At 45.4% G+C, this 23,028-nt stretch overlaps 1 protein-coding gene across 4 annotated transcripts in view; it reads left to right on the forward strand.

Annotated features, from left to right (window-relative positions):
- The window catches only part of CD58 (CD58 molecule), an 83,720-nt gene that overhangs the window by 56,409 nt on the left and 4,283 nt on the right, over positions 1-23,028 (forward strand). For 2 of the 4 annotated variants that reach the window (XM_083171462.1, XM_083171464.1), the window contains one exon: positions 17,469-17,522. In XM_083171462.1, the coding sequence (XP_083027588.1) occupies positions 17,469-17,522 (54 nt within the window). Of the gene's footprint in view, positions 1-17,468; positions 17,569-23,028 lie in introns of all 4 variants that reach the window. The other 2 variants (XM_083171463.1, XM_083171465.1) reach the window with 1 other exon arrangement.

Raw genomic sequence — 23,028 nt, forward strand, 5'->3', positions numbered from 1 at the left:
CTACACGGCCCCGTCCGGCCTTTCGGTTCCAGGGTCGTGGTAGGGGACAGGCCTTCTCCTCCAGATCTTCCCAGGGGGGCAGATCCTCCCGCCCTAGAGGCAAGCGTCCCTGGGATCCCCCAGATGGGGGCCCACCCCATCATGCGGAGGACCAGCCCGCCGCATGACAGAGTGGGCCCCCACCTGGGGATCCCAAGGTGGGCGGTCGTCTGTTGGAGTTTTCTTCCATCTGGTTGGAATCTACCACAGACGCGTGGGTTCAGGAGGTGGTTTCTCGGGGCTACTCCTTAACTTTTCGGCATCGCCCACCGACATTGTTCTTTTCCACGAGTCTTCCATCAGACCTGGAAAAGCGCAAAGCGTTAGAACAGTGATTTTCAACCTTTTTACCTTGCGGCACACTAAATAAGATTTTTAAATTGCCAAGGCACACCCTGAGATCACCACAGGGCAAAACACATTGGCCCCCCACAGGAAAAAACCAAACCTATTGCCCCCATATAAAAAACAATCACAGTGGTCCCCACAGGTAACACAAATAAAATACATTGGCCCTTTAAATGAAGAGACCAGTAAATAACACTTGAACTGGTGGTGGCTGTAAACTAGTTTGGGCATCTCTAGATCTGAAGGCACACTTGAGAACAGCTCAAGGCACATTAGTGTACCATGGCACAGTGGTTGAAAAACACTGCGTTAGAACAAGCAGTTCAACGTTTGCTTCAAGCAGGAGTCATCATACCCGTTCCCTGGGCCCAAAGGGGTTCGGGGTTTTACGCCAGCCTCTTCCTGGTCAGGAAACCAAACGGTTCCTACAGGCCCATACTCAACTTAAAGAAGCTGAACAAGTTTGTACGTGTTCCAAAGTTCAGGATGGAGACTCTGCGCTCCATTGTCCTGGCCCTTCAGCCAGGAGACTTCATGGCATCCTTGGACATACAGGATGCGTACTTACTCATCCCCATCCGTCCGGAACATCAGCGGTTCCTGCGCTTTGCCATCCTGGACCAACATTTCCAGTTCAGGGCACTACCATTTGGTCTATCCACTGCCCCCGTGTGTTCACAAAGGTGATGGCAGTGATGGGCAGCAGTCTGCGCAGCCAGGGTATCCGAATACTCCCATATCTGGACGACCTGTTGATTCTCGCACCTTCTGCAGACCTTCTCCGGGACCACCTGACTGTGGTGATACAGCTCCTGGAACGACACGGCTGGATCATCAATTGGGACAAGTCCTCACTGATTCCGGCACAGTCGATGGTTCACCTGGGGGCCAGGTTGGACACCATCCATCAGAGGATCTACCTGCCAGTCGACCGTCGGCGGACCCTGCAGTCCCGAATTCGTCGGCTCCTCTATCCCCGACGGGTGTCCATGCATGCTTGCATGAAGGTACTGGGTTCCATGGTGTCGACCTTCGACATGGCGGAATACTCCCGCACACTTCAGAAGGAGATCCTCTCCAAGTGGTCAGGATCCTATCTCTCTCTCCGATCTCAGGTGATAACCTTATCGCCGGCAACCCGTCTCTCTCTCTCGTGGTGGCTCCTAGACCAGAACCTCACGATGGGACGGCCATTTTGGATCCACCAATGGACCCTTCTCACCACGGATGCCAGTCTCCGCGGTTGGGGAGCGGTCACTTGCCAGAGGTCATTCCAAGGCCTTTGGTCTACATCGGAGGCCAAGCTTCAAATCAATGTCCTCGAACTGAGGGCGGTCTTCCGAGCTCTTTGCCTGGCAGAACCCTGGCTGAGGGGTCGTCCGGTGCAGGTCCAGTCGGACAATGCGACCACGATGGCTTATATCAACCACCAGGGTGGCACCCGCAGCCGGGCAGCAATGGTGGAAACATCCTGCATCTTTCAGTGGGCGGAGAAGAAGATTCCTGCTCTATCAGCTGTCTTTATCCCAGGAGTCCAGAATTGGGAAGCGGACTTCCTAAGCCGTCAAACACTGAATGCCGGCGAATGGTCACTCCATCAGGAGGTGTTCCAGATGCTGGTACGTCGGTGGGGCTTACCCGAAGTGGACTTGATGGCCTCTCAACACAACCACAAGGTTCCCCTTTACGGATCCAGGGCTCGCGACCCGGCCGCCATCCTGGTGGACGCCCTGTCCGCTCCGTCGCCGTTCAGGCTGATGTACGCCTTCCCACCATTCTCCCTTCTATTGCGACTGATTCGCAAGCTGAAGGCGGAGGGGGGCACATTGATCCTGGTGGCCCCGCATTGGCCCAGACGAGTCTGGTTCTCAGATCTTCAGGCTCTGTCGGTGGCCCCCCCGATTCGTCTGCCATTGCGCCCGGACCTTCTCTCTCAGGGTCCGTGTCTGCATCCAGATCTGAGGCGCCTGGCTTTGACGGGGTGGCTATTGAGACCTCCCTCTTGAGGGCTAGGGGGTTTAATGCGCGAGTAATCTCCACCATGCTTAGAGCGAGGAAGGATTCCTCGGCGAGGGCTTATCATCGTGTTTGGAGGGCCTACTTGATTTGGTGTAGGACTCGCCACTTCAATCCTAAGTCTTACCGCCTGGCTTGGATTCTATCTTTCTTACAGAAGGGCCTGGAGGCTGGATTGCACTTATCTACCTTGAAGGTTCAAGTCTCGGCTTTGTCCATCTTGTTTCGTTGAAGATTTGCACTTTTGCGGGATGTCCACACATTCCTGCAGGGGGTTTTGCACATCCAGCCTCCCTTTGTTCCCCCGGTTGCTCCTTTGAGACCTTTCACTTGTGTATCTGCGCTTCAGAAACCACCATTCGGGCCTTTGCGGTCAGTGGACCTGTGTTGGCTCACCTGGAAAACGGTTTTCTTATTGGCAATAGCATCTGCTCGGAGGTTGTCCGATCTGTCTGCCCTCTCTTGTAAGTCCCCTTTCCTGGTTTTACATAATTGCCGGACGGTCCTTCGTACCGTCCCTTCTCACTTACCAAAGGTGGTGTCCAGTTTCCAGGTTAACCAGGAAATCGTGGTTCCGGCCTTTCAGGGGTCAGATGCGTCTCCGGATCAATCCTCCTTGGATGTTGTCCGGGCGTTGCGCATCTATGTGCGCCGCTCTCGGTCCTTTCGCAAGTCGGACTCTCTTTGTGCTATATGGCTTTCAGAAGCGGGGATGGCCGGCCACTAAACTGACTATTGCCCGCTGGCTTCGTTCAGTCATCAGGCAGGCATACCTGGGCGCCTCCCTTCCGGTTCCGGCTGGTATCCGGGCACATTCCACCAGGTCTGTGGGGGCGTCTTGGGCTGTTCGGGCGGTGCAACAGCTGAGCAATTTTGCAGAGCTGCGACATGGACGTCAGCTGCTACTTTCTTGCGTTTTTACGCTTTTGATACGTTTGCCTCCCAGGACTCTGCCTTTGGGCAGAGTGTGTTGGCTGCGGCACAGGCGCGTCCCCACCCATAGGTGGCTGCTTTAGGACGTCCCACTGTAACGCTGTGGCCCCTGATGTCTCCCGAAGGAGAAAATTAGATTTAGGTCTTACCTGGTAAATCTCTTTCTTCGAGGACATCGAAGTATAGTATAGATATATAATCACTACACCACTATGGCACAGGCTGTCCTATAATGTACAGTACAGTATAGATGTATAATCACTATGGCACAGGCTGTCCTATAATATACAGTACAATGTAGATGGTATATAATCACTATGGTACAGGCTGTCCTATAATGTACAGTACAGTATAGATGATATATGGGGGGAAATTTACAAATATGAAAAACCTAGTTTTTCGTATTGGTATTTCCCCTACGACTGCATACGACTGTTTCAGTCGTATGCAAAGTCGTGTTCTGGAGGGGAATGTACAAAGCAGTCATATATGACTGCTTTGTAACCCACCGATGTCGTAGGAATTCGTATTAGCTGGCCATATATACGGCCGCTAATACGAATTCGTACAGGCAGTCTGCACGGATCAGTCAGATCCGTGCAGGCTGCAAGGTGTAAAAAAAATAGAAAAATTAAATTTAAAAAAAAAAAAAACAGCGTGGGGTCCCCTCCACAGCCATAACCAGCACCAGGCTGAAGGAGCCGGGGCCGGTAATTAAAAATCAGGGAACCCGACAAATAGGGGTTCCCCGATTTTTAACAACCAGCCCCAGGCTCCTGCTCTGGGGCTGGTTCCCAAAATACGGGGGACAAAATGAGTAGGGGTCCCCCGTATTTTAAGAACCAGCCCCAGGCAAAACCAGCCAGCAGGGTAATGCCACAGCCGGGGGGAGACTTTTTATACAAGTCCCCCCGGCCAAAGCATTAACCCTCTGACCAGTCAGCCTGGCCAGGGGCCCTGGGGGAGTGGGGACCCCCTAATAAAGGGGTCCCCCCCCCCCCCTCCAGGACTTACCTGACCAGGCTGAAGCCTGGTGCTGTCCCCGATGCCCCTGGGCGGTGGGCATCGAGCTGATGGAATGGTGTAAAAAAAAGATTAAACTATTGTTTTTTACTGTGGCACTACAAGTCCCAGCCTGCTGGGCATTAAAGGGCCCGCTGGCACTTGATCCCGTCGGTAGGTCGCTGGCTCCGGTGTCGGCGGCTCCGGTGTCGGCGTCCTGTCTGAAGAAAATCCATGGTGGACCTGTGGAAGGAAATCCTACTCACCAGGTCCTCCATGGATGGTCTTGTGTCTTCTGTCTTCTTTTCCAGGGCTTATTTCTTTATCGTCTTTCTTCTTCTTTACGCTGCCGGCTCCTGATTGGCTAGAAAAGTCGGCTCCAACATCTCTGAAGCTCTGAAAGTCCCGGTAGCCGGCAGCGTAAAGAAGAAGAAAGAAGATAAAGAAATAAGCCCTGAAAAAGAAGACACAAGACCATCCATGGAGGACCTGGTGAGTAGGATTTCCTTCCACAGGTCCACCATGGATTTTCTTCAGACAGGACGCCGACACCGGAGCCGCCGACACCGGAGCCAGCGACCTACCGACGAGATCAAGATAGGTAAGTATCAGTGTGTCTGTGATGTGTGTATTAAACTTTTATTTAAAATTTGTGTCAGTGTGTTTTGTGTACTATTTTTTTAACTGAGGCACTACACGTGCCAGCGGGCCCTTTAATGCCCAGCAGGCTGGGACTTGAGGTTCTCCAAGTCCCAGCTTGCTGGCACTTGTAGTGCCACAGTAAAAAACAATAGTTTAATCTTTTTTTTACACTTGAATCAGCCCGATGCCCACCGCCCAGGGGCATCGGGGACAGCACCAGGCTTCAGCCTGGTCAGGTAAGTCCTGGAGGGGGGGACCCCTTTATTGGGGGGTCCCCACTCCCCCAGGGCCCCTGGCCAGGCTGACTAGTCAGTAGGGATGAATCCTTTGGGCGGGGGGACTTGTATAAAAAGTCTCCCCCCGGCTGTGGCATTACCCTGCTGGCTGGTTTTGCCTGGGGCTGGTTCTTAAAATACGGGGGACCCCTACTCATTTTGTCCCCCGTATTTTGGGAACCAGCCCCAGAGCAGGAGCCTGGGGCTGGTTGTTAAAAATCGGGGAACCCCTATTTGTCGGGTTCCCTGATTTTTAATTACCGGCTCCAGGCTCTGTCAGCCTGGTGCTGGTTACGGCTGTGGGGGAGACCCCACGCCGTTTTTTTATTTATTTATTTTTACACCGCAGCCTGCACGGATCTGACTGATCCGTGCAGGCTAAAACGAGAATACAACAGGAAAATGGTGTTCTATTTTTCTGCCGTATTTTCGTGGACAAAAGCAGCCGTATTTTCTATACGGCTGCTTAGTAAATCAGGAACCACCATTCTTTTGAATGGTGATTTCTGTCGTATCCTAACGATGGTGTAGACATTCGTATTTGTAAATACAAATACGAATGTTCCATCCCTAGGACTACGAATTGTTGTATTTTGGGTATAGAAAATCCCGAAAATACAAATTCGTAAAAAAAGGTGTATTTCTCCCTACGAATACACCTTTTTTTCTACGAATCCATATTAGTAAATTTCCCCCATAATCACTACACCACTATGGCACAGGCTGTCCTATTATATACAGTACAGTATAGATGGTATATAATCACTACACCACTATGGCACAGGCTGTCCTATTATATACAGTACAGTATAGATGGTATATAATCACTACATCACTTTGGCACAGGCTGTCCTATAATATACAGTACAGATGTATAATCACTACACCACTATGGTACAGACTGTACTATAATATACAGTACAGTACAGATGTATAATCACTACACCACTGGCACAAACTGTCCTATATTATACAGTACAGTGTAGATGGTATATAATCACTATGGCACAGGCTGTTCTATATTATACAGTACAGCATAGATGTTTAATCACTACACCACTATGGTACATGCTGTCCTATAGTGTACAGTATAGATGGTATATAATCACTACACTGCTATGGCACAGGCTGTCCTATAATATACAGTACAGTATAGATGGTATATAATCACTACGGCACAGGCTGTCCTATAATGTACAGTAGGTATATAATTACTACGGCACAGGCTGTCCTATAATATACAGTATAGTATAGATGGCATATAATTACTACACCACTATGGCACAGGCTGTCCTATAATATACAGTACAGTATACTGTAGATGTATAATCACTACACCGCTATGGCACAGGCTGTCCTATAATATACAGTACAGTATAGATGGTATATAATCACTACGGCACAGGCTGTCCTATAATATACAGTACAGTATAGATGGCATATAATCACTACACCACTATGGCACAGGCTGGTCCTATAATATACAGTACAGTATAGATGGTATATAATCACTACGGCACAGGCTGTCCTATAATATACAGTACAGTATAGATGGCATATAATCACTACACCACTATAGCACAGGCTGGTCCTATAATATACAGTACAGTATAGATGGCCTATAATCACTACACCACTATAGCACAGGCTGTCCTATAATATACAGTGCAGTATAGATGTATAATCACTACACCACTATGGTACAGTCTGTCCTATAATATACAGTACAGTATAGATGTATAATCACTACACCACTACGGCACAGGCTGTCCTGTAATATACAGTACAGTATAGATGGCATATAATCACTACACCACTATGGCACAGGCTGTCCTATATTATACAGTACAGTATAGATGTATAATCACTACACCACTATGGCACAGGCTGTTCTAGATTATACAGTACAGTATAGATGGTATATAATCACTATGGCACAGGCTGTTCTATATTATACAGTACAGTATAGATGTATAATCACTACACCACTATGGCATAGGCTGTTCTAGATTATACAGTACAGTATAGATGGTATATAATCACTACACCACTATGGTACAGGCTGTCCTATAGTATACAGTACAGTATAGATGTATAATCACTACACCGCTATGACACAGGCTGTCCTATAATATACAGTACAGTATAGATGGTATATAATCACTACGGCACAGGCTGTCCTATAATATACAGTACAGTATAGATGGCATATAATCACTACACCACTATGGCACAGGCTGGTCCTATAATATACAGTACAGTAGTAGTAGTAGTACGTTTATTTATAAGGCGCCGCAAAGTGTACGCAGTGCCGTACATAGCAAACAAAATTTTTTTTACAAGGTAACGTACAGGGTGTGTTGAAAAATACAGTATAAATAGGGGTATAGCTGGTAGAAATAAAATCAGCATCAGTTCAGAAGTAGGTGTCAAAATTGTCGAGGAGACTGAAGATGAAGTAGAGGAAGCGAAGAACAGGACAGGAGCACAGGTGAGGTAAAGAGGTAGGGTGAGTACGTGAGGAAGGAGGGCCCTACTCATAAGAGTTAACATACTAAAAATAGGTGGGTGGACGAACGAAAAACAATAGGATAAGTAGGAACGGAGGCAGGATAGGAGGATCAAAAGAGGTTAGGAGGAGAGATAGGCTAGTCGAAAAAAGTGGGTTTTGAGGGAGCGCTTGAAGGAGGTAAGGGAATCGGAAAGCCTGATGGGTGATGGGAGGTTGTTCCAGTGCAGGGGGGCAGCGCGAGAGAAGTCTTGGACACGAGAGTGGGAGGAGGTGATTAGGTGAGAGGTCAGTCGGCGGTTAGCGATGGAGCGAAGAGGACGGGAGGGAGTGTGGATAGAGATCAGTGAAGAGAGGTAAGAAGCGGTGGAGGAGGAGAGAGCCTTGTAGGTGGTGGTGAGGAGTTTAAAGAGAACTCGGAAAGGAATGGGGAGCCAGTGAAGAGATAGACAGAGGGGGAGGCGGAGGTAGAGCGGCGGGAGAGGAAGATGAGCCTAGCAGCAGCGTTAAGAATGGATTGGAGAGGTGCGAGGCGGGTGAGAGGTAGCCCAGAGAGAAGGATGTTGCAGTAGTCAAGGCGGGAGATGACAAGAGAGTGAATGAGAATTTTGGTTGCGTCAGTGGAGAGGAATGGTCTGATGCGTGAGATGTTGCGTAGGTGAAAGCGGCAAGACTGTGCGAGAGCACGAATGTGGGGGGTGAAAGAGAGGGAGGAGTCAATGATGACACCGAGGCAGCGCGTTTGGTCGGTGGAGGTGATCTCGGTTTCACCAATGCTGATGGAGATAGTGGGAGAAGAGGGGATGTTCTGGGGATGGAAGATTAGAAGTTCAGTATAGATGTATAATCACTACACCACTATGGTACAGACTGTCCTATAATATACAGTACAGTATAGATGAATAATCACTACACCACTATGGCACGGGCTATCCTATAATATACAGTACAGTATAGATGTATAATCACTACACCACTGGCACAAACTGTCCTATATTATACAGTACAGTATAGATGGTATATAATCACTACACCACAATGGCACAGGCTGTCCTATATTATACAGTACAGTATAGATGGTATATAATCACTACACCACAATGGCACAGGCTGTCCTATATTATACAGTACAGTATAGATGGTATATAATCACTACACCACAATGGCACAGGCTGTCCTATATTATACAGTACAGGATAGATGGTATATAATCACTACACTATGGCACAGGCTGTCCTATATTATACAGTACAGTATAGATGTATAATCACTACACCACAATGGCACAGGCTGTCCTATATTATACAGTACAGTATAGATGGTATATAATCACTATGGCACAGGCTGTTATATATTATACAGTACAGGGGTAGAGGAAGAGAAATCAGTTTGATTGGGACGCACTCCTCATCCACATACTCTTTTTTTAAAGTTTTTTTCTTAAAAACATACCTACAATTAGGTGTATACTTTATTTATAGCTCTATTAACTAGCAAGTCATAGTAGTGTTAATGTCTCTGTTAAATTTTATTAATTATTGGTGACCTCTTATGCCCCTTTCAGACCGCACTTTGTAAACGGTATATTGCCGTTTTTTTACCGTTTTAAAACGGTAATCTGTGCGGTCTGAAAGGTGCAGGACCACTTAACCGGTTAGAAAATACCGTTTTTTCTAATCTGTTAAAATGCAGGGTCCTACCCGTTTCAGAACCGGTATTTTAGGCTCAAAATTGGGTTCTGAATTGGTATTTAGGACCCAGCCAATGAGCTGGGTCCTAAATTCAGCACAGTGAATATTTAATGAGCGCTCATTAAATATTCACAGCACTGGAGCCGCCCTGGGCGTGTCGACCCCCCCGCGCGTGTCGACGCCCCCCCGTGTCGACTTACCCCCGTGCAGCCGGTACCTCCGTTGTGGATCCCGGCACTGCAGTTCTGTATGGTCGGAAGCACTTATGAAAAAAAGTGTCTTTCAGAAAATGGCTGCCCCATAGGAAAACCAGTGTAAAAAAACTGTCTTTCGTATGGGGGTAGCCATTTTCCAAAAGTCACTTTTCTTATAAGAAACGTTTTCAAATACAGGGTCAAAGCCAGTTATGCGGTCTGAAAGCAGCATTAGTGAAAGATTCCCTGTGCCAGGGATTGCACGTGGCGAAATTATTTAAGAACAAGGTAAAGATGTAGAAAGAAAGAAAGATATTTTAAGATTAAAAATGAGTCTCTCTGCTCTGTAGCTAATTTTTTATTTTCTATATATCGCTTAGAGATGCAGATATCTAAATTGTAGATGTTTGAAGCCTGTGTTGGTTGGGTAATACTGACTGTGACTGTCTGCTGTAGTAAATATTATGTATCACTTATGATCTGTGTTCGTGTGTTATTTTGTTACCACTTATTGTGATGACTTATTCACCTTGTAATTTGTATCTTATTGTAGTAGATACAGTATGTGGGGAACCCTGAGATCTAATGGAATACTTATAGCCCTTTATTTATTATGATCTGCTGTTACTACTGTGCATGCTTAGAGTATGTCTTCATATAGCACTAGTGACCGGCGTGTTTGCCGTATAGCCTGACACCCTGTCTTTAGCTATTTATTGTGTGTAAGTGACACTCTTTATCAATATCCAGTTATCCAAATCTGCCCGTGATGTATTATTGCATTCATGCACTTCTATACACACTGGGCGATAATCAGATTGGGTAGATATGGTTGGATCTTTTCTTTGATAATTTTATTCACAAAAATGTGATCCCTAGAGGGTTGCATACACACATAACAATCTGAGGATTGAATCCTCTTCACAAAGGATGTATTCCCCCGCGGGTTACATACACATGCAGCAATCTGAGGATTGAGTCCTCTTCAAAAAGGCACTATGTATATTATTATTTTCAATATGCTTAGTGCATTAGGTTTCCCACACTCTTAGCACATTACGTGCTTTACATGAAGTTTGGTGTTGCTTTTATTAAATGCATTCATGCGACAGACATAGGTGGTACACTGTATGCCCATAAATACGTGGGTACTGATAGATCAGCGACAAAGGCTGGGCTTAGATCGTTTCAGATTCACAGAATATATGATTTTTACTATCAAGTTTGTTCAAATTACGTGCTTGTTCGGACAATACCGTGTAACTGCTTTACGGAAATCTTTAATACATGTCATATGTTTGGTAGCCTTGCAGGAGTTAAATATTGGGCACTTTATTTCCGATAGTGTACACACTTGGCAATTCCGAGATTGTATGCTCTCAGTGACAATTCAGTGACCCATGAGTATATCCGTACTGCATATATGATGTGTTTACTCTTGGCAATTCAGAGGTTGTATGCTCCCAAAGGATATTCAGTAAACCCCAAGTGTGTCCGTAATGTTTGTACACCATGTACACACCGGGCAATTGAGAGATTGTATGCTCTTCATGGCTAATCAGTGAATTATAATTATTCAATGGTTACTGATATTTTCATATAACATAAATGATGTGTTGGCCCCACAGAAGTGAGTGTAATAAGCCTTGGCAACTGTTGCACGTTGTAACATCCAAGCCAGACACAGTAAGTATTCTATGCCCTAGAAGCCGTGTGTGAACTCTGATGTTGCCTGGTCCTGTGAAAACAGTGCTTATTTATCACATACAGTCGCACGGACTTCAACTCGGTGCTGACCCTAAGTGCGCATTTAACAATATACGGTGTGATATTCACGGCAGGTCTGTACCGGTGCGTACAGTACCTGCTTTACGGAAATCTTCAGTACATATCATATGTTTAGTAGCCTTTACTGTTGGATAAAAGGAATTGCTTTGTATTTGCATGTGCACTCCACTATGCAGGCACTTTATTTCCGGTGGTGTACACACTTGGCAATTCCGAGATTGTATGCTCTCAGTGAAAATTCAGTGACCCATGAGTCTATCCGTACTACATATACTTTGTATATACTTTTGGCAATTCAGAGGTTGTATGCTCCCAGAGGATATTCAATGAACCCCAAGCGTGTCCGTAATGTCTGTACACTGTGTACACACCGGGCAATTGAGAGATTGTATGCTCTTAAAGGCCAATCAGTAAGTCATGATTATTCAATGGTTATTGATGGTAAGTTTTCATATAACATAGATCATGCATTGGCCCCACAAAAGTGCGTATAATAAGCCTTAGCAGCCGTTGCACGTTGTACCATACACGCCAGACACCGTGAATATTCTATGCCTTGGAAGCAGTGTGTGGACTCTAGTGTGCCCGGTCCTATGAGAGCAGTGCTTGTTATCACATAAAGCCGCACGGGCTTCCGCTCGGTGCTGACACTAAGTGCGCATAAACAGTATACAGTGTGATGTTAACGGCAGGTCTATGCCGGTGCGTACGCACTTTCTGTGTCCCCTCGCCTAATGCCAGAGAGCTTGTCTCTTTGGCCGGCGTGTGCTATCGCGCCTAAGCGCTTCTCAATTCGGGGCTACGTTATTACCGATACAGGTGAATTTTTACTAAAGCAGACAGATTTTTTACATATAAAACATTTCAATACAGGCTAGATGCTACAGATTGCACAGAGAGACCATGCCGATGCGCATTTCGCTCTCTAGCTTTTTCAAGGCGTAAACCTAGGGTCACGCCTTGAAAAAGCTAGAGAGCTGCTGCAATCATATATCACCCTGCTCTACAATCACTGTGACAGCAGTGTTTGGGGAGGGGGGCAGCAAGGGGGAAGCTTGCTCCCGTAACATGCAGAGTGGAGGAGGGCAGCAGCGGGAGCCCAAGCATCTCCTATCCTTGCAGTGCCTTCTTTGCCTCTCCGTCCTCTGGCTCACACAAGGGGCTGGCAAACATAGAGAGAAGGGAGGGGGCAGAGTGGGGGACATACAGTGAATGGAGGCAGTGATGGCCATTCAGAGAATGGGGAGCAGGGGCAGGCTGGGGGACATACAGTGAATGGGGGCAGAGTGGGGTACATAGTGAATGGGGGTCATACAGTGAAGGAGGGTCCGGCTTGGGGACATACAATGAATGGAGGCACTGATGGACATTAAGAGAAGGGGGGCAGGCTGTGGGACAGAGTGAATGGGTACAGAGTGGGGAACATACAGTGAATGGGGGACATACAGTGAAGGAGGGGCAGGCTGGGGGACATACAGTGAATGTGGGCAGGCTGGGGGAAATACAGTGAAGGGGCAGGCTGGGGGACATACAGTGAATGGGGGCAGAGTGGGGGACCATTCTGATGTGATTATTGATTCAAAGAATGTCAGGCTGAATGGTCGGCCCCCCACATTTACACTTCACCAAATCTGGCCCTCATCACAAAAAGTTTGGACACCCCTGGTATAGATGGTATATAATCACCACACCACTATGGCACAGACTGTCCTATATTATACAGTACAGTATAGGTGGTATATAATCACTATGGCACAGGCTGTCCTATATTATACAGTACAGTATAGATGGTATATAATCACTATGGCACAGGCTGTCCTATATTGTACAGTATAGATGGTATATAATCACTATGGCACAGGCTGTCCTATATTATACAGTACAGTATAGATGGTATATAATCAGTATGGCACAGGCTGTCCTATATTATACAGTACAGTATAGATGGTATATAATCAGTATGGCACAGGCTGTCCTATATTATACAGTACAGTATAGATGGTATATAATCACTATGGCACAGGCTGTCCTATATTATACAGTACAGTATAGATGGTATATAATCACTATGGCACAGGCTGTCCTATATTATACAGTACAGTATAGATGGTATATAATCACTATGGCACAGGCTGTCCTATATTATACAGTACAGTATAGATGGTATATAATCACTATGGCACAGGCTGTCCTATAATATACAGTACAGTATAGATGGTATATAATCACTATGGCACAGGCTGTCCTATAATATACAGTACAGTATAGATGGTATATAATCACTATGGCACAGGCTGTCCTATATTATACAGTACAGTATAGATGGTATATAATCAGTATGGCACAGGCTGTCCTATATTATACAGTACAGTATAGATGGTATATAATCAGTATGGCACAGGCTGTCCTATAATATACAGTACAGTATAGATGGTATATAATCAGTATGGCACAGGCTGTCCTATATTATACAGTACAGTATAGATGGTATATAATCACTATTGCACAGGCTTTCCTATATTATACAGTATAGATGGTATATAATCACTATGGCACAGGCTGTCCTATATTATACAATACAGTATAGATGGTATATAATCAGTATGGCACAGGCTGTCCTATATTATACAGTACAGTATAGATGGTATATAATCACTATGGCACAGGCTGTCCTATATTATACAGTATAGATGGTATTTATCACTATGGCACAGGCTGTCCTATATTATACAGTACAGTATAGATGGTATATAATCACTATGGCACAGGCTGTCCTATATTATACAGTACAGTATAGATGGTATATAATCACTATGGCACAGGCTGTCCTATAATATACAGTACAGTATAGATGGTATATAATCACTATGGCACAGGCTGTCCTATATTATACAGCACAGTATAGATGGTATATAATCACTATGGCACAGGCTGTCCTATATTATACAGTACAGTATAGGTGGTATATAATCACCACACCACTATGGAACAGGCTGTCCTATATTATACAGTACAGTATAGGTGGTATATAATCACCACACCACTATGGAACAGGCTGTCCTATATTATACAATACAGTATAGATGGCATATAATCACTATGGAACAGGCTGTCCTATATTGTACAATACAGTATAGATGGCATATAATCACTATGGCACAGGCTGTCCTATATTGTACAGTATAGATGGTATATAATCAGTATGGCACAGGCTGTCCTATATTATACAGTACAGTATAGATGGTATATAATCAGTATGGCACAGGCTGTCCTATATTATACAGTACAGTATAGATGGTATATAATCAGTATGGCACAGGCTGTCCTATATTATACAGTACAGTATAGATGGTATATAATCACTATGGCACAGGCTGTCCTATATTATACAGTACAGTATAGATGGTATATAATCACTATGGCACAGGCTGTCCTATAATATACAGTACAGTATAGATGGTATATAATCACTATGGCACAGGCTGTCCTATAATATACAGTACAGTATAGATGGTATATAATCACTATGGCACAGGCTGTCCTATAATATACAGTACAGTATAGATGGTATATAATCAGTATGGCACAGGCTGTCCTATATTATACAGTACAGTATAGATGGTATATAATCAGTATGGCACAGGCTGTCCTATAATATACAGTACAGTATAGATGGTATATAATCAGTATGGCACAGGCTTTCCTATATTATACAGTACAGTATAGATGGTATATAATCAGTATGGCACAGGCTGTCCTATATTATACAGTACAGTATAGATGGTATATAATCAGTATGGCACAGGCTGTCCTATATTATACAGTACAGTATAGATGGTATATAATCACTATTGCACAGGCTGTCCTATATTATACAGTATAGATGGTATATAATCACTATGGCACAGGCTGTCCTATATTATACAGTACAGTATAGATGGTATATAATCACTATGGCACAGGCTGTCCTATATTATACAGTACAGTATAGATGGTATATAATCACTATGGCACAGGCTGTCCTATATTGTACAGTATAGATGGTATATAATCACTATGGCACAGGCTGTCCTATATTATACAGTACAGTATAGATGGTATATAATCACTATGGCACAGGCTGTCCTATATTATACAGTACAGTATAGATGGTATATAATTACTATGGCACAGGCTGTCCTATATTATACAGTACAGTATAGATGGTATATAATCACTATGGCACAGGCTGTCCTATATTATACAGTACAGATGGTATATAATCACTATGGCACAGGCTGTCCTATAATATACAGTACAGTATAGATGGTATATAATCACTATGGCACAGGCTGTCCTATAATATACAGTACAGTATAGATGGTATATAATCACTATGGCACAGGCTGTCCTATATTATACAGCACAGTATAGATGGTATATAATCACTATGGCACAGGCTGTCCTATATTATACAGTACAGTATAGGTGGTATATAATCACCACACCACTATGGAACAGGCTGTCCTATATTATACAGTACAGTATAGGTGGTATATAATCACCACACCACTATGGAACAGGCTGTCCTATATTATACAATACAGTATAGATGGCATATAATCACTATGGCACAGGCTGTCCTATATTGTACAGTATAGATGGTATATAATCACTATGGCACAGGCTGTCCTATATTATACAGTACAGTATAGATGGTATATAATCACTATGGCACAGGCTGTCCTATATTATACAGTACAGTATAGATGGTATATAATCACTACACCACAATGGCACAGGCTGTCCTATATTATACAGTACAGTATAGATGGTATATAATCACTACACCACAATGGCACAGGCTGTCCTATATTATACAGTACAGTATAGATGGTATATAATCACTATGGCACAGGCTGTCCTATATTATACAGTACAGTATAGATGGTATATAATCACTATGGCGCAGGCTGTCCTATAATATACAGTACAGTATAGATGGTATATAATCACTATGGCACAGGCTGTCCTATATTATACAGTACAGTATAGATGGTATATAATCACTATGGCACAGGCTGTCCTATATTATACAGTACAGTATAGATGGTATATAATCACTATGGCACAGGCTGTCCTATAATATACAGTACAGTATAGATGGTATATAATCACTATGGCACAGGCTGTCCTATATTATACAGTACAGTATAGATGGTATATAATCACTATGGCACAGGCTGTCCTATAATATACAGTACAGTATAGATGGTATATAATCACTATGGCACAGGCTGTCCTATAATATACAGTACAGTATAGATGGTATATAATCACTGTGGCACAGGCTGTCCCATATTATACAGTACAGTATAGGTGGTATATAATCACTATGGCACAGGCTGTCCTATATTATACAGTACAGTATAGATGGTATATAATCACTACGGCACAGGCTGTCCTATATTATACAGTACAGTATAGGTGGTATATAATCACTTCTACTTCTATCTGCTATAGATTATACTCCCCCCTCATGTGCTTTTCTTAGAATATCTCTGCCACTGTTATAATTGCCTCCGTGTCCACTGCTGCAACCGTCTTTTATTTACCATGTACTTGTCCTAATTTGTATTTGTACTGTAATCACAATCTTTCTTGTTTATGTTCTTTTTATCATCTATATATTGTCAGGCGCTGCGGAACCCTTGTGGCGCCATATAAATGAAGATAATAATAATACTAGAAGTACAAGCTACAATAACGATTTCTATGCACACTTTGTTGTAATGATGGCATTGTTATGCCACGTTTGGAGCGCTTTGCAAGGGCAATAGTTTGAACCCTGCCCACAGGAGCAATCCGGCAGCACTAGACACTGCAACCTCTACATTCACACCACCATTTCCACAGTAGTTCTGCCCGTGGGGGAGCTGTACCGACTCTGCCCCCTGTGCACTGTATATGTCTATGCGCACATGTCCTGGGGTGGGTGTGCCAGGAGAATACACCTTATTCTCAATTAAAATGTCGTTCTTGTATCATTTAGGAGAACCACAAGATGCCAGTAGTGAAGAGAACCCGCAGGAGCAGGAACGTATGTGTGAGTGACAGGGGACGGTACTGCTGCTTATATTACTCATATAAACGTATGTACAGCTCTCTACCAGATGTGTCTCTAGTGTCCCCAACATTCCCTGTAATTACCTTCATTCCCCCACAGATGGTTCATGTCAGGCATCGGTAGGGTATGAGCGTCCTGTGAGACTTCAGGCATCGGTAGGGTATGAGCGTCCTGTGAGACGCCAGGCATCCGTAGGGTATGAGTGTCCTGTGAGACTTCAGGCATCGGTAGGGTATGAGCGTCCTGTGAGACTTCAGGCGTCGGTAGGGTATGAGTGTCCTGTGAGACGCCAGGCATCGGTAGGGTATGAGCTTCCTGTGAGACGCCAGGCATCGGTAGGGTATGAGCGTCCTGTGAGATGCCAGGCATCGGTAGGGTATGAGTGTCCTGTTAGACTTCAGGCGTCGGTAGGGTATGAGCATCCTGTTAGACTTCAGGCGTCGGTAGGGTATGAGTGTCCTGTGAGACTTCAGGCGTCGGTAGGGTATGAGTGTCCTGTGAGACGCCAGGCATCGGTAGGGTATGAGTGTCCTGTGAGACGCCAGGCATCGGTAGGGTATGAGTGTCCTGTGAGACGCCAGGCATCGGTAGGGTATGAGTGTCCTGTGAGACGCCAGGCATCGGTAGGGTATGAGTGTCCTGTGAGACGCCAGGCATCGGTAGGGTATGAGCGTCCTGTGAGACGCCAGGCATCGGTAGGGTATGAGTGTCCTGTGAGACGCCAGGCATCGGTAGGGTATGAGTGTCCTGTGAGAGGCCAGGCATCGGTAGGGTATGAGTGTCCTGTGAGACTTCAGGCATCGGTAGGGTATGAGCGTCCTGTGAGACTTCAGGCGTCGGTAGGGTATGAGCGTCCTGTGAGACTTCAGGCGTCGGTAGGGTATGAGCGTCCTGTGAGACTTCAGGCGTCGGTAGGGTATGAGCGTCCTGTGAGACTTCAGGCGTCGGTAGGGTATGAGCGTCCTGTGAGACTTCAGGCGTCGGTAGGGTATGAGCGTCCTGTGAGACTTCAGGCGTCGGTAGGGTATGAGCGTCCTGTGAGACGCCAGGCGTCGGTAGGGTATGAGTGTCCTGTGAGACTTCAGGCGTCGGTAGGGTATGAGTGTCCTGTGAGACGCCAGGCGTCGGTAGGGTATGAGTGTCCTGTGAGACGCCAGGCGTCGGTAGGGTATGAGTGTCCTGTGAGACGCCAGGCATCGGTAGGGTATGAGTGTCCTGTGAGACGCCAGGCATCGGTAGGGTATGAGTGTCCTGTGAGACGCCAGGCATCGGTAGGGTATGAGTGTCCTGTGAGACGCCAGGCATCGGTAGGGTATGAGTGTCCTGTGAGACGCCAGGCGTCGGTAGGGTATGATCGTCCTGTGAGACGCCAGGCGTCGGTAGGGTATGAGCGTCCTGTGAGACTTCAGGCGTCGGTAGGGTATGAGCGTCCTGTGAGACGCCAGGCATTGGTAGAGTGGGTTATGTTTGTAGGGGAAAATGGGGAAAAACAAGTGCACAAGCGTAGAAGATCTGATACTAATTAGATACAAGTCTGTTGGTCCACAGATAATGACAATATAAATAAAATGTTGTATTTTATTAGGCAGGTAACGTGTGCTCCCATGAGAGTGAGATTAGTTGAGACAGACGACTCTCTTTTTGTTGGGGCACTCTGTTGAATGATTAATTTAATTAATTTAAAGATTGGTATACTGGGGGTTGTGCATCTAGGGGAAGACTCCACCTATATGCGTAGAAGTAAGGGCGTTGTGGGCTAGTGCCCCTGGTTGTTTTACTAAAATTTAACTTTTAATAGCTCAAAAATCTAAAAGAAGGTCTCAATTGGACTCACACACACGAAAAAAGACACGGAAAACATTGAATATATATATACAAGAAAAACCAAAGCAGATATGATGTGTCTGGCTATACAATTAGGTACTACTGTCACTGTGGAAATAGTGACAGCTTCTCACTACATACTCAGGTGTGTGAGGAATCAATGAATCGCAGCACTGTACAGTGTTTACAATGAAGACACAGTTGCTGACAAGTAATGCATAGGTAGTTTTTTCTCAGTCAGCTCCGGTGTCCTGGATATCAATTAATGGTATCACTATTGTTAATCACTGGGTACATCATTATTAGTAAAGACACTTGATAAGCAGTGTATAGAGTAATTTATACGTTTTATCTTCTACTATCACTGTAGAGGATGTGATAGTTTTTCAAAACAAAGTCCTACATGTATAAAATCTCTGAGTTGCGACACTGATGTCTGTTGCTGGATACACATTTAGTAACAGTGGGGCAGATGTATTAAGCCTTAACAAGAGATAAATTCAGGGGTGATAAGGAGAGATAAACGTCCAGCCAATCACCTCCTTACTGACTTTTTTCAAACACAGCCTGTAACATGGCAGTTAGGATTTGATTGGCTGGACATTTATATCTCCTTATCACCCTTGCATTTATCTCTTGTTAAAGCTTAATACATCTGCCCCAAAGGCACAATTACTGACAGATAGTGCAATCTTGGTTTTTCCTCGTTGTCTGGTAGCCAGCGAGTTTTTTAATCAAATAACAAAGTTTAATAGGTTAATTACAACCAGTAATTATAGTGTGACAAACCGCAGCAATCTCAACAGTTGTAGAGAATTTCTATAGTATAATATATAACATTTGAACAGAGAATGCCATGTAATTAAGGTTAGGGGTAACCGTCTCCCCTAAGTGATAGTAAGGACTTGTGAAGAAAAAGTCTCCCAAATATGCTATTCCGCCCAGATTGCTAATGCTCCGCTATATATACCACAGTAACCAGTGAGAGTCATTAGATGGTCAAAAAAGGTCACCCTTTATATTTCAGACCTAAGTCATCCACTGCCAGCTGCCATCAATAGATATGGGCTGGTGGGTATTGCGGGCGAGCTTGTCTGGTTTTATGGTTTTAACAGTTTAGGGATATAATAAAGATGCTGTGATCTGCTGTCTCGCTTTCGGAGTAGGGCACCCTGTTGATTAATCCAGCCTCATACATCCAGCCTCAGTACACCGTGCAGCGTGATACACCTCATACATCCAGCCTCAGTACACAGTGCAGCGTGATATACCTCATACATCCAGCCTCAGTACACCGTGCAGCGTGATATACCTCATAAATCCAGCCTCAGTACACCATGCAGCGTGATATACCTCATACATCCAGCCTCAGTACACGTGCAGCATGATATACCTCATACACCCAGCCTCAGTACACCGTGCAGCGTGATATACCTCATACATCCAGCCTCAGTACACCGTGCAGCGGTATATACCTCATACATCCAGCCTCAGTACACCGTGCAGCGTGATACACCTCATACATCAATCCTCAGTACACCGTGCAGCGTGATATACCTCATACATCCAGCCTCAGTACACCATGCAGCGTGATATACCTCATACATCCAGCCTCAGTACACCGTGCAGCGTGATATACCTCATACATCCAGCCTCAGTACACCGTGCAGCGGTATATACCTCATACATCCAGCCTCAGTACACCGTGCAGCGTGATACACCTCATACATCAATCCTCAGTACACCGTGCAGCGTGATATACCTCATACATCCAGCCTCAGTACACCATGCAGCGTGATATACCTCATACATCCAGCCTCAGTACACCATGCAGCGTGATATACCTCATACATCCAGCCTCAGTACACCGTGCAGCATGATATACCTCATACACCCAGCCTCAGTACACCGTGCAGCGTGATATACCTCATACATCCAGCCTCAGTACACCATGCAGCGTGTTATACCTCATACATCCAGCCTCAGTACACCGTGCAGCGTGATACACCTCATACATCAATCCTCAGTACACCGTGCAGCGTGATATACCTCATACATCCAGCCTCAGTACACCGTGCAGCGTGATATACCTCATACATCCAGCCTCAGTACACCGTGCAGCGGTATATACCTCATACATCCAGCCTCAGTACACCGTGCAGCGTGATACACCTCATACATCAATCCTCAGTACACCGTGCAGCGTGATATACCTCATACATCCAGCCTCAGTACACCATGCAGCGTGATATACCTCATACATCCAGCCTCAGTACACCATGCAGCGTGATATACCTCATACATCCAGCCTCAGTACACCGTGCAGCATGATATACCTCATACACCCAGCCTCAGTACACCGTGCAGCGTGATATACCTCATACATCCAGCCTCAGTACACCATGCAGCGTGTTATACCTCATACATCCAGCCTCAGTACACCGTGCAGCATGATATACCTCATACATCCAGCCTCAGTACACCGTGCAGCGTTATATACCTCATACATCCAGCCTCAGTACACCGTGCAGCGTGATATACCTCATACATCCAGCCTCAGTACACCGTGCAGCGTGATATACCTCATACATCCAGCCTCAGTACACCGTGCAGCGTTATATACCTCATACATCCAGCCTCAGTACACCGTGCAGCGTGATATACCTCATACCTCCAGCCTCAGTACACTATGCAGCGTGATGCGTGTGACTGAGGCTGTATACGGAGCAGACTGCGCTGAGTGATGTGATATGTGACACCTGTATACTGCGTGTGACTGAGGCTGTATACGGAGCAGACTGCTCTGAGTGATGTGATATGTGACACCTGTATACTGCGTGTGACTGAGGCTGTATACGGAGCAGACTGCACTGAGTGATGGGATATGTGACACCTGTATACTGTGTGTGACTGAGGCTGTATACGGAGCAGACTGCGCTGAGTGATGTGATGTGACACCTGTATACTGCATGTGACTGAGGCTGTATACGGAGCAGACTGCGCTGAGTGATGGGATATGTGACACCTGTATACTGTGTGTGTGTGACTGAGGCTGTATACGGAGCAGACTGCGCTGAGTGATGTGATATGTGACACCTGTATACTGCATGTGACTGAGGCTGTATACGGAGCAGACTGTGCTGAGTGATGGGATATGTGACACCTGTATACTGTGTGTGTGTGACTGAGGCTGTATACGGAGCAGACTGCGCTGAGTGATGTAATATGTGACACCTGTATACTGTGTGTGACTGAGGCTGTATACGGAGCAGACTGCGCTGAGTGATGGGATATGTGACACCTGTATACCGCGTGTGACTGAGGCTGTATACGGAGCAGACTGTGCTGAGTGATGGGATATGTGACACCTGTATACCGCGTGTGACTGAGGCTGTATACGGAGCAGGCTGCGCTGAGTGATGTGATATGTGACACCTGTAAACTGCGTGTGACTGAGGCTGTATACAGAGCAGACTGCGCTGAGTGATGTGATATGTGACACCTGTATACTGTGCGTGTGACTGAGGCTGTATACAGAGCAGACTGCGCTGAGTGATGTGATATGTGACACCTGTATACTGTGTGTGACTGAGGCTGTATACGGAGCAGACTGCGCTGAGTGATGTGTGACACCTGTATACTGTGTGTGACTGAGGCTGTA

This window comes from Crinia signifera, chromosome 2 (genome assembly GCF_055691185.1).
Source record: "Crinia signifera chromosome 2, ASM5569118v1, whole genome shotgun sequence".
Classification (NCBI taxonomy): domain Eukaryota; kingdom Metazoa; phylum Chordata; class Amphibia; order Anura; family Myobatrachidae; genus Crinia; species Crinia signifera.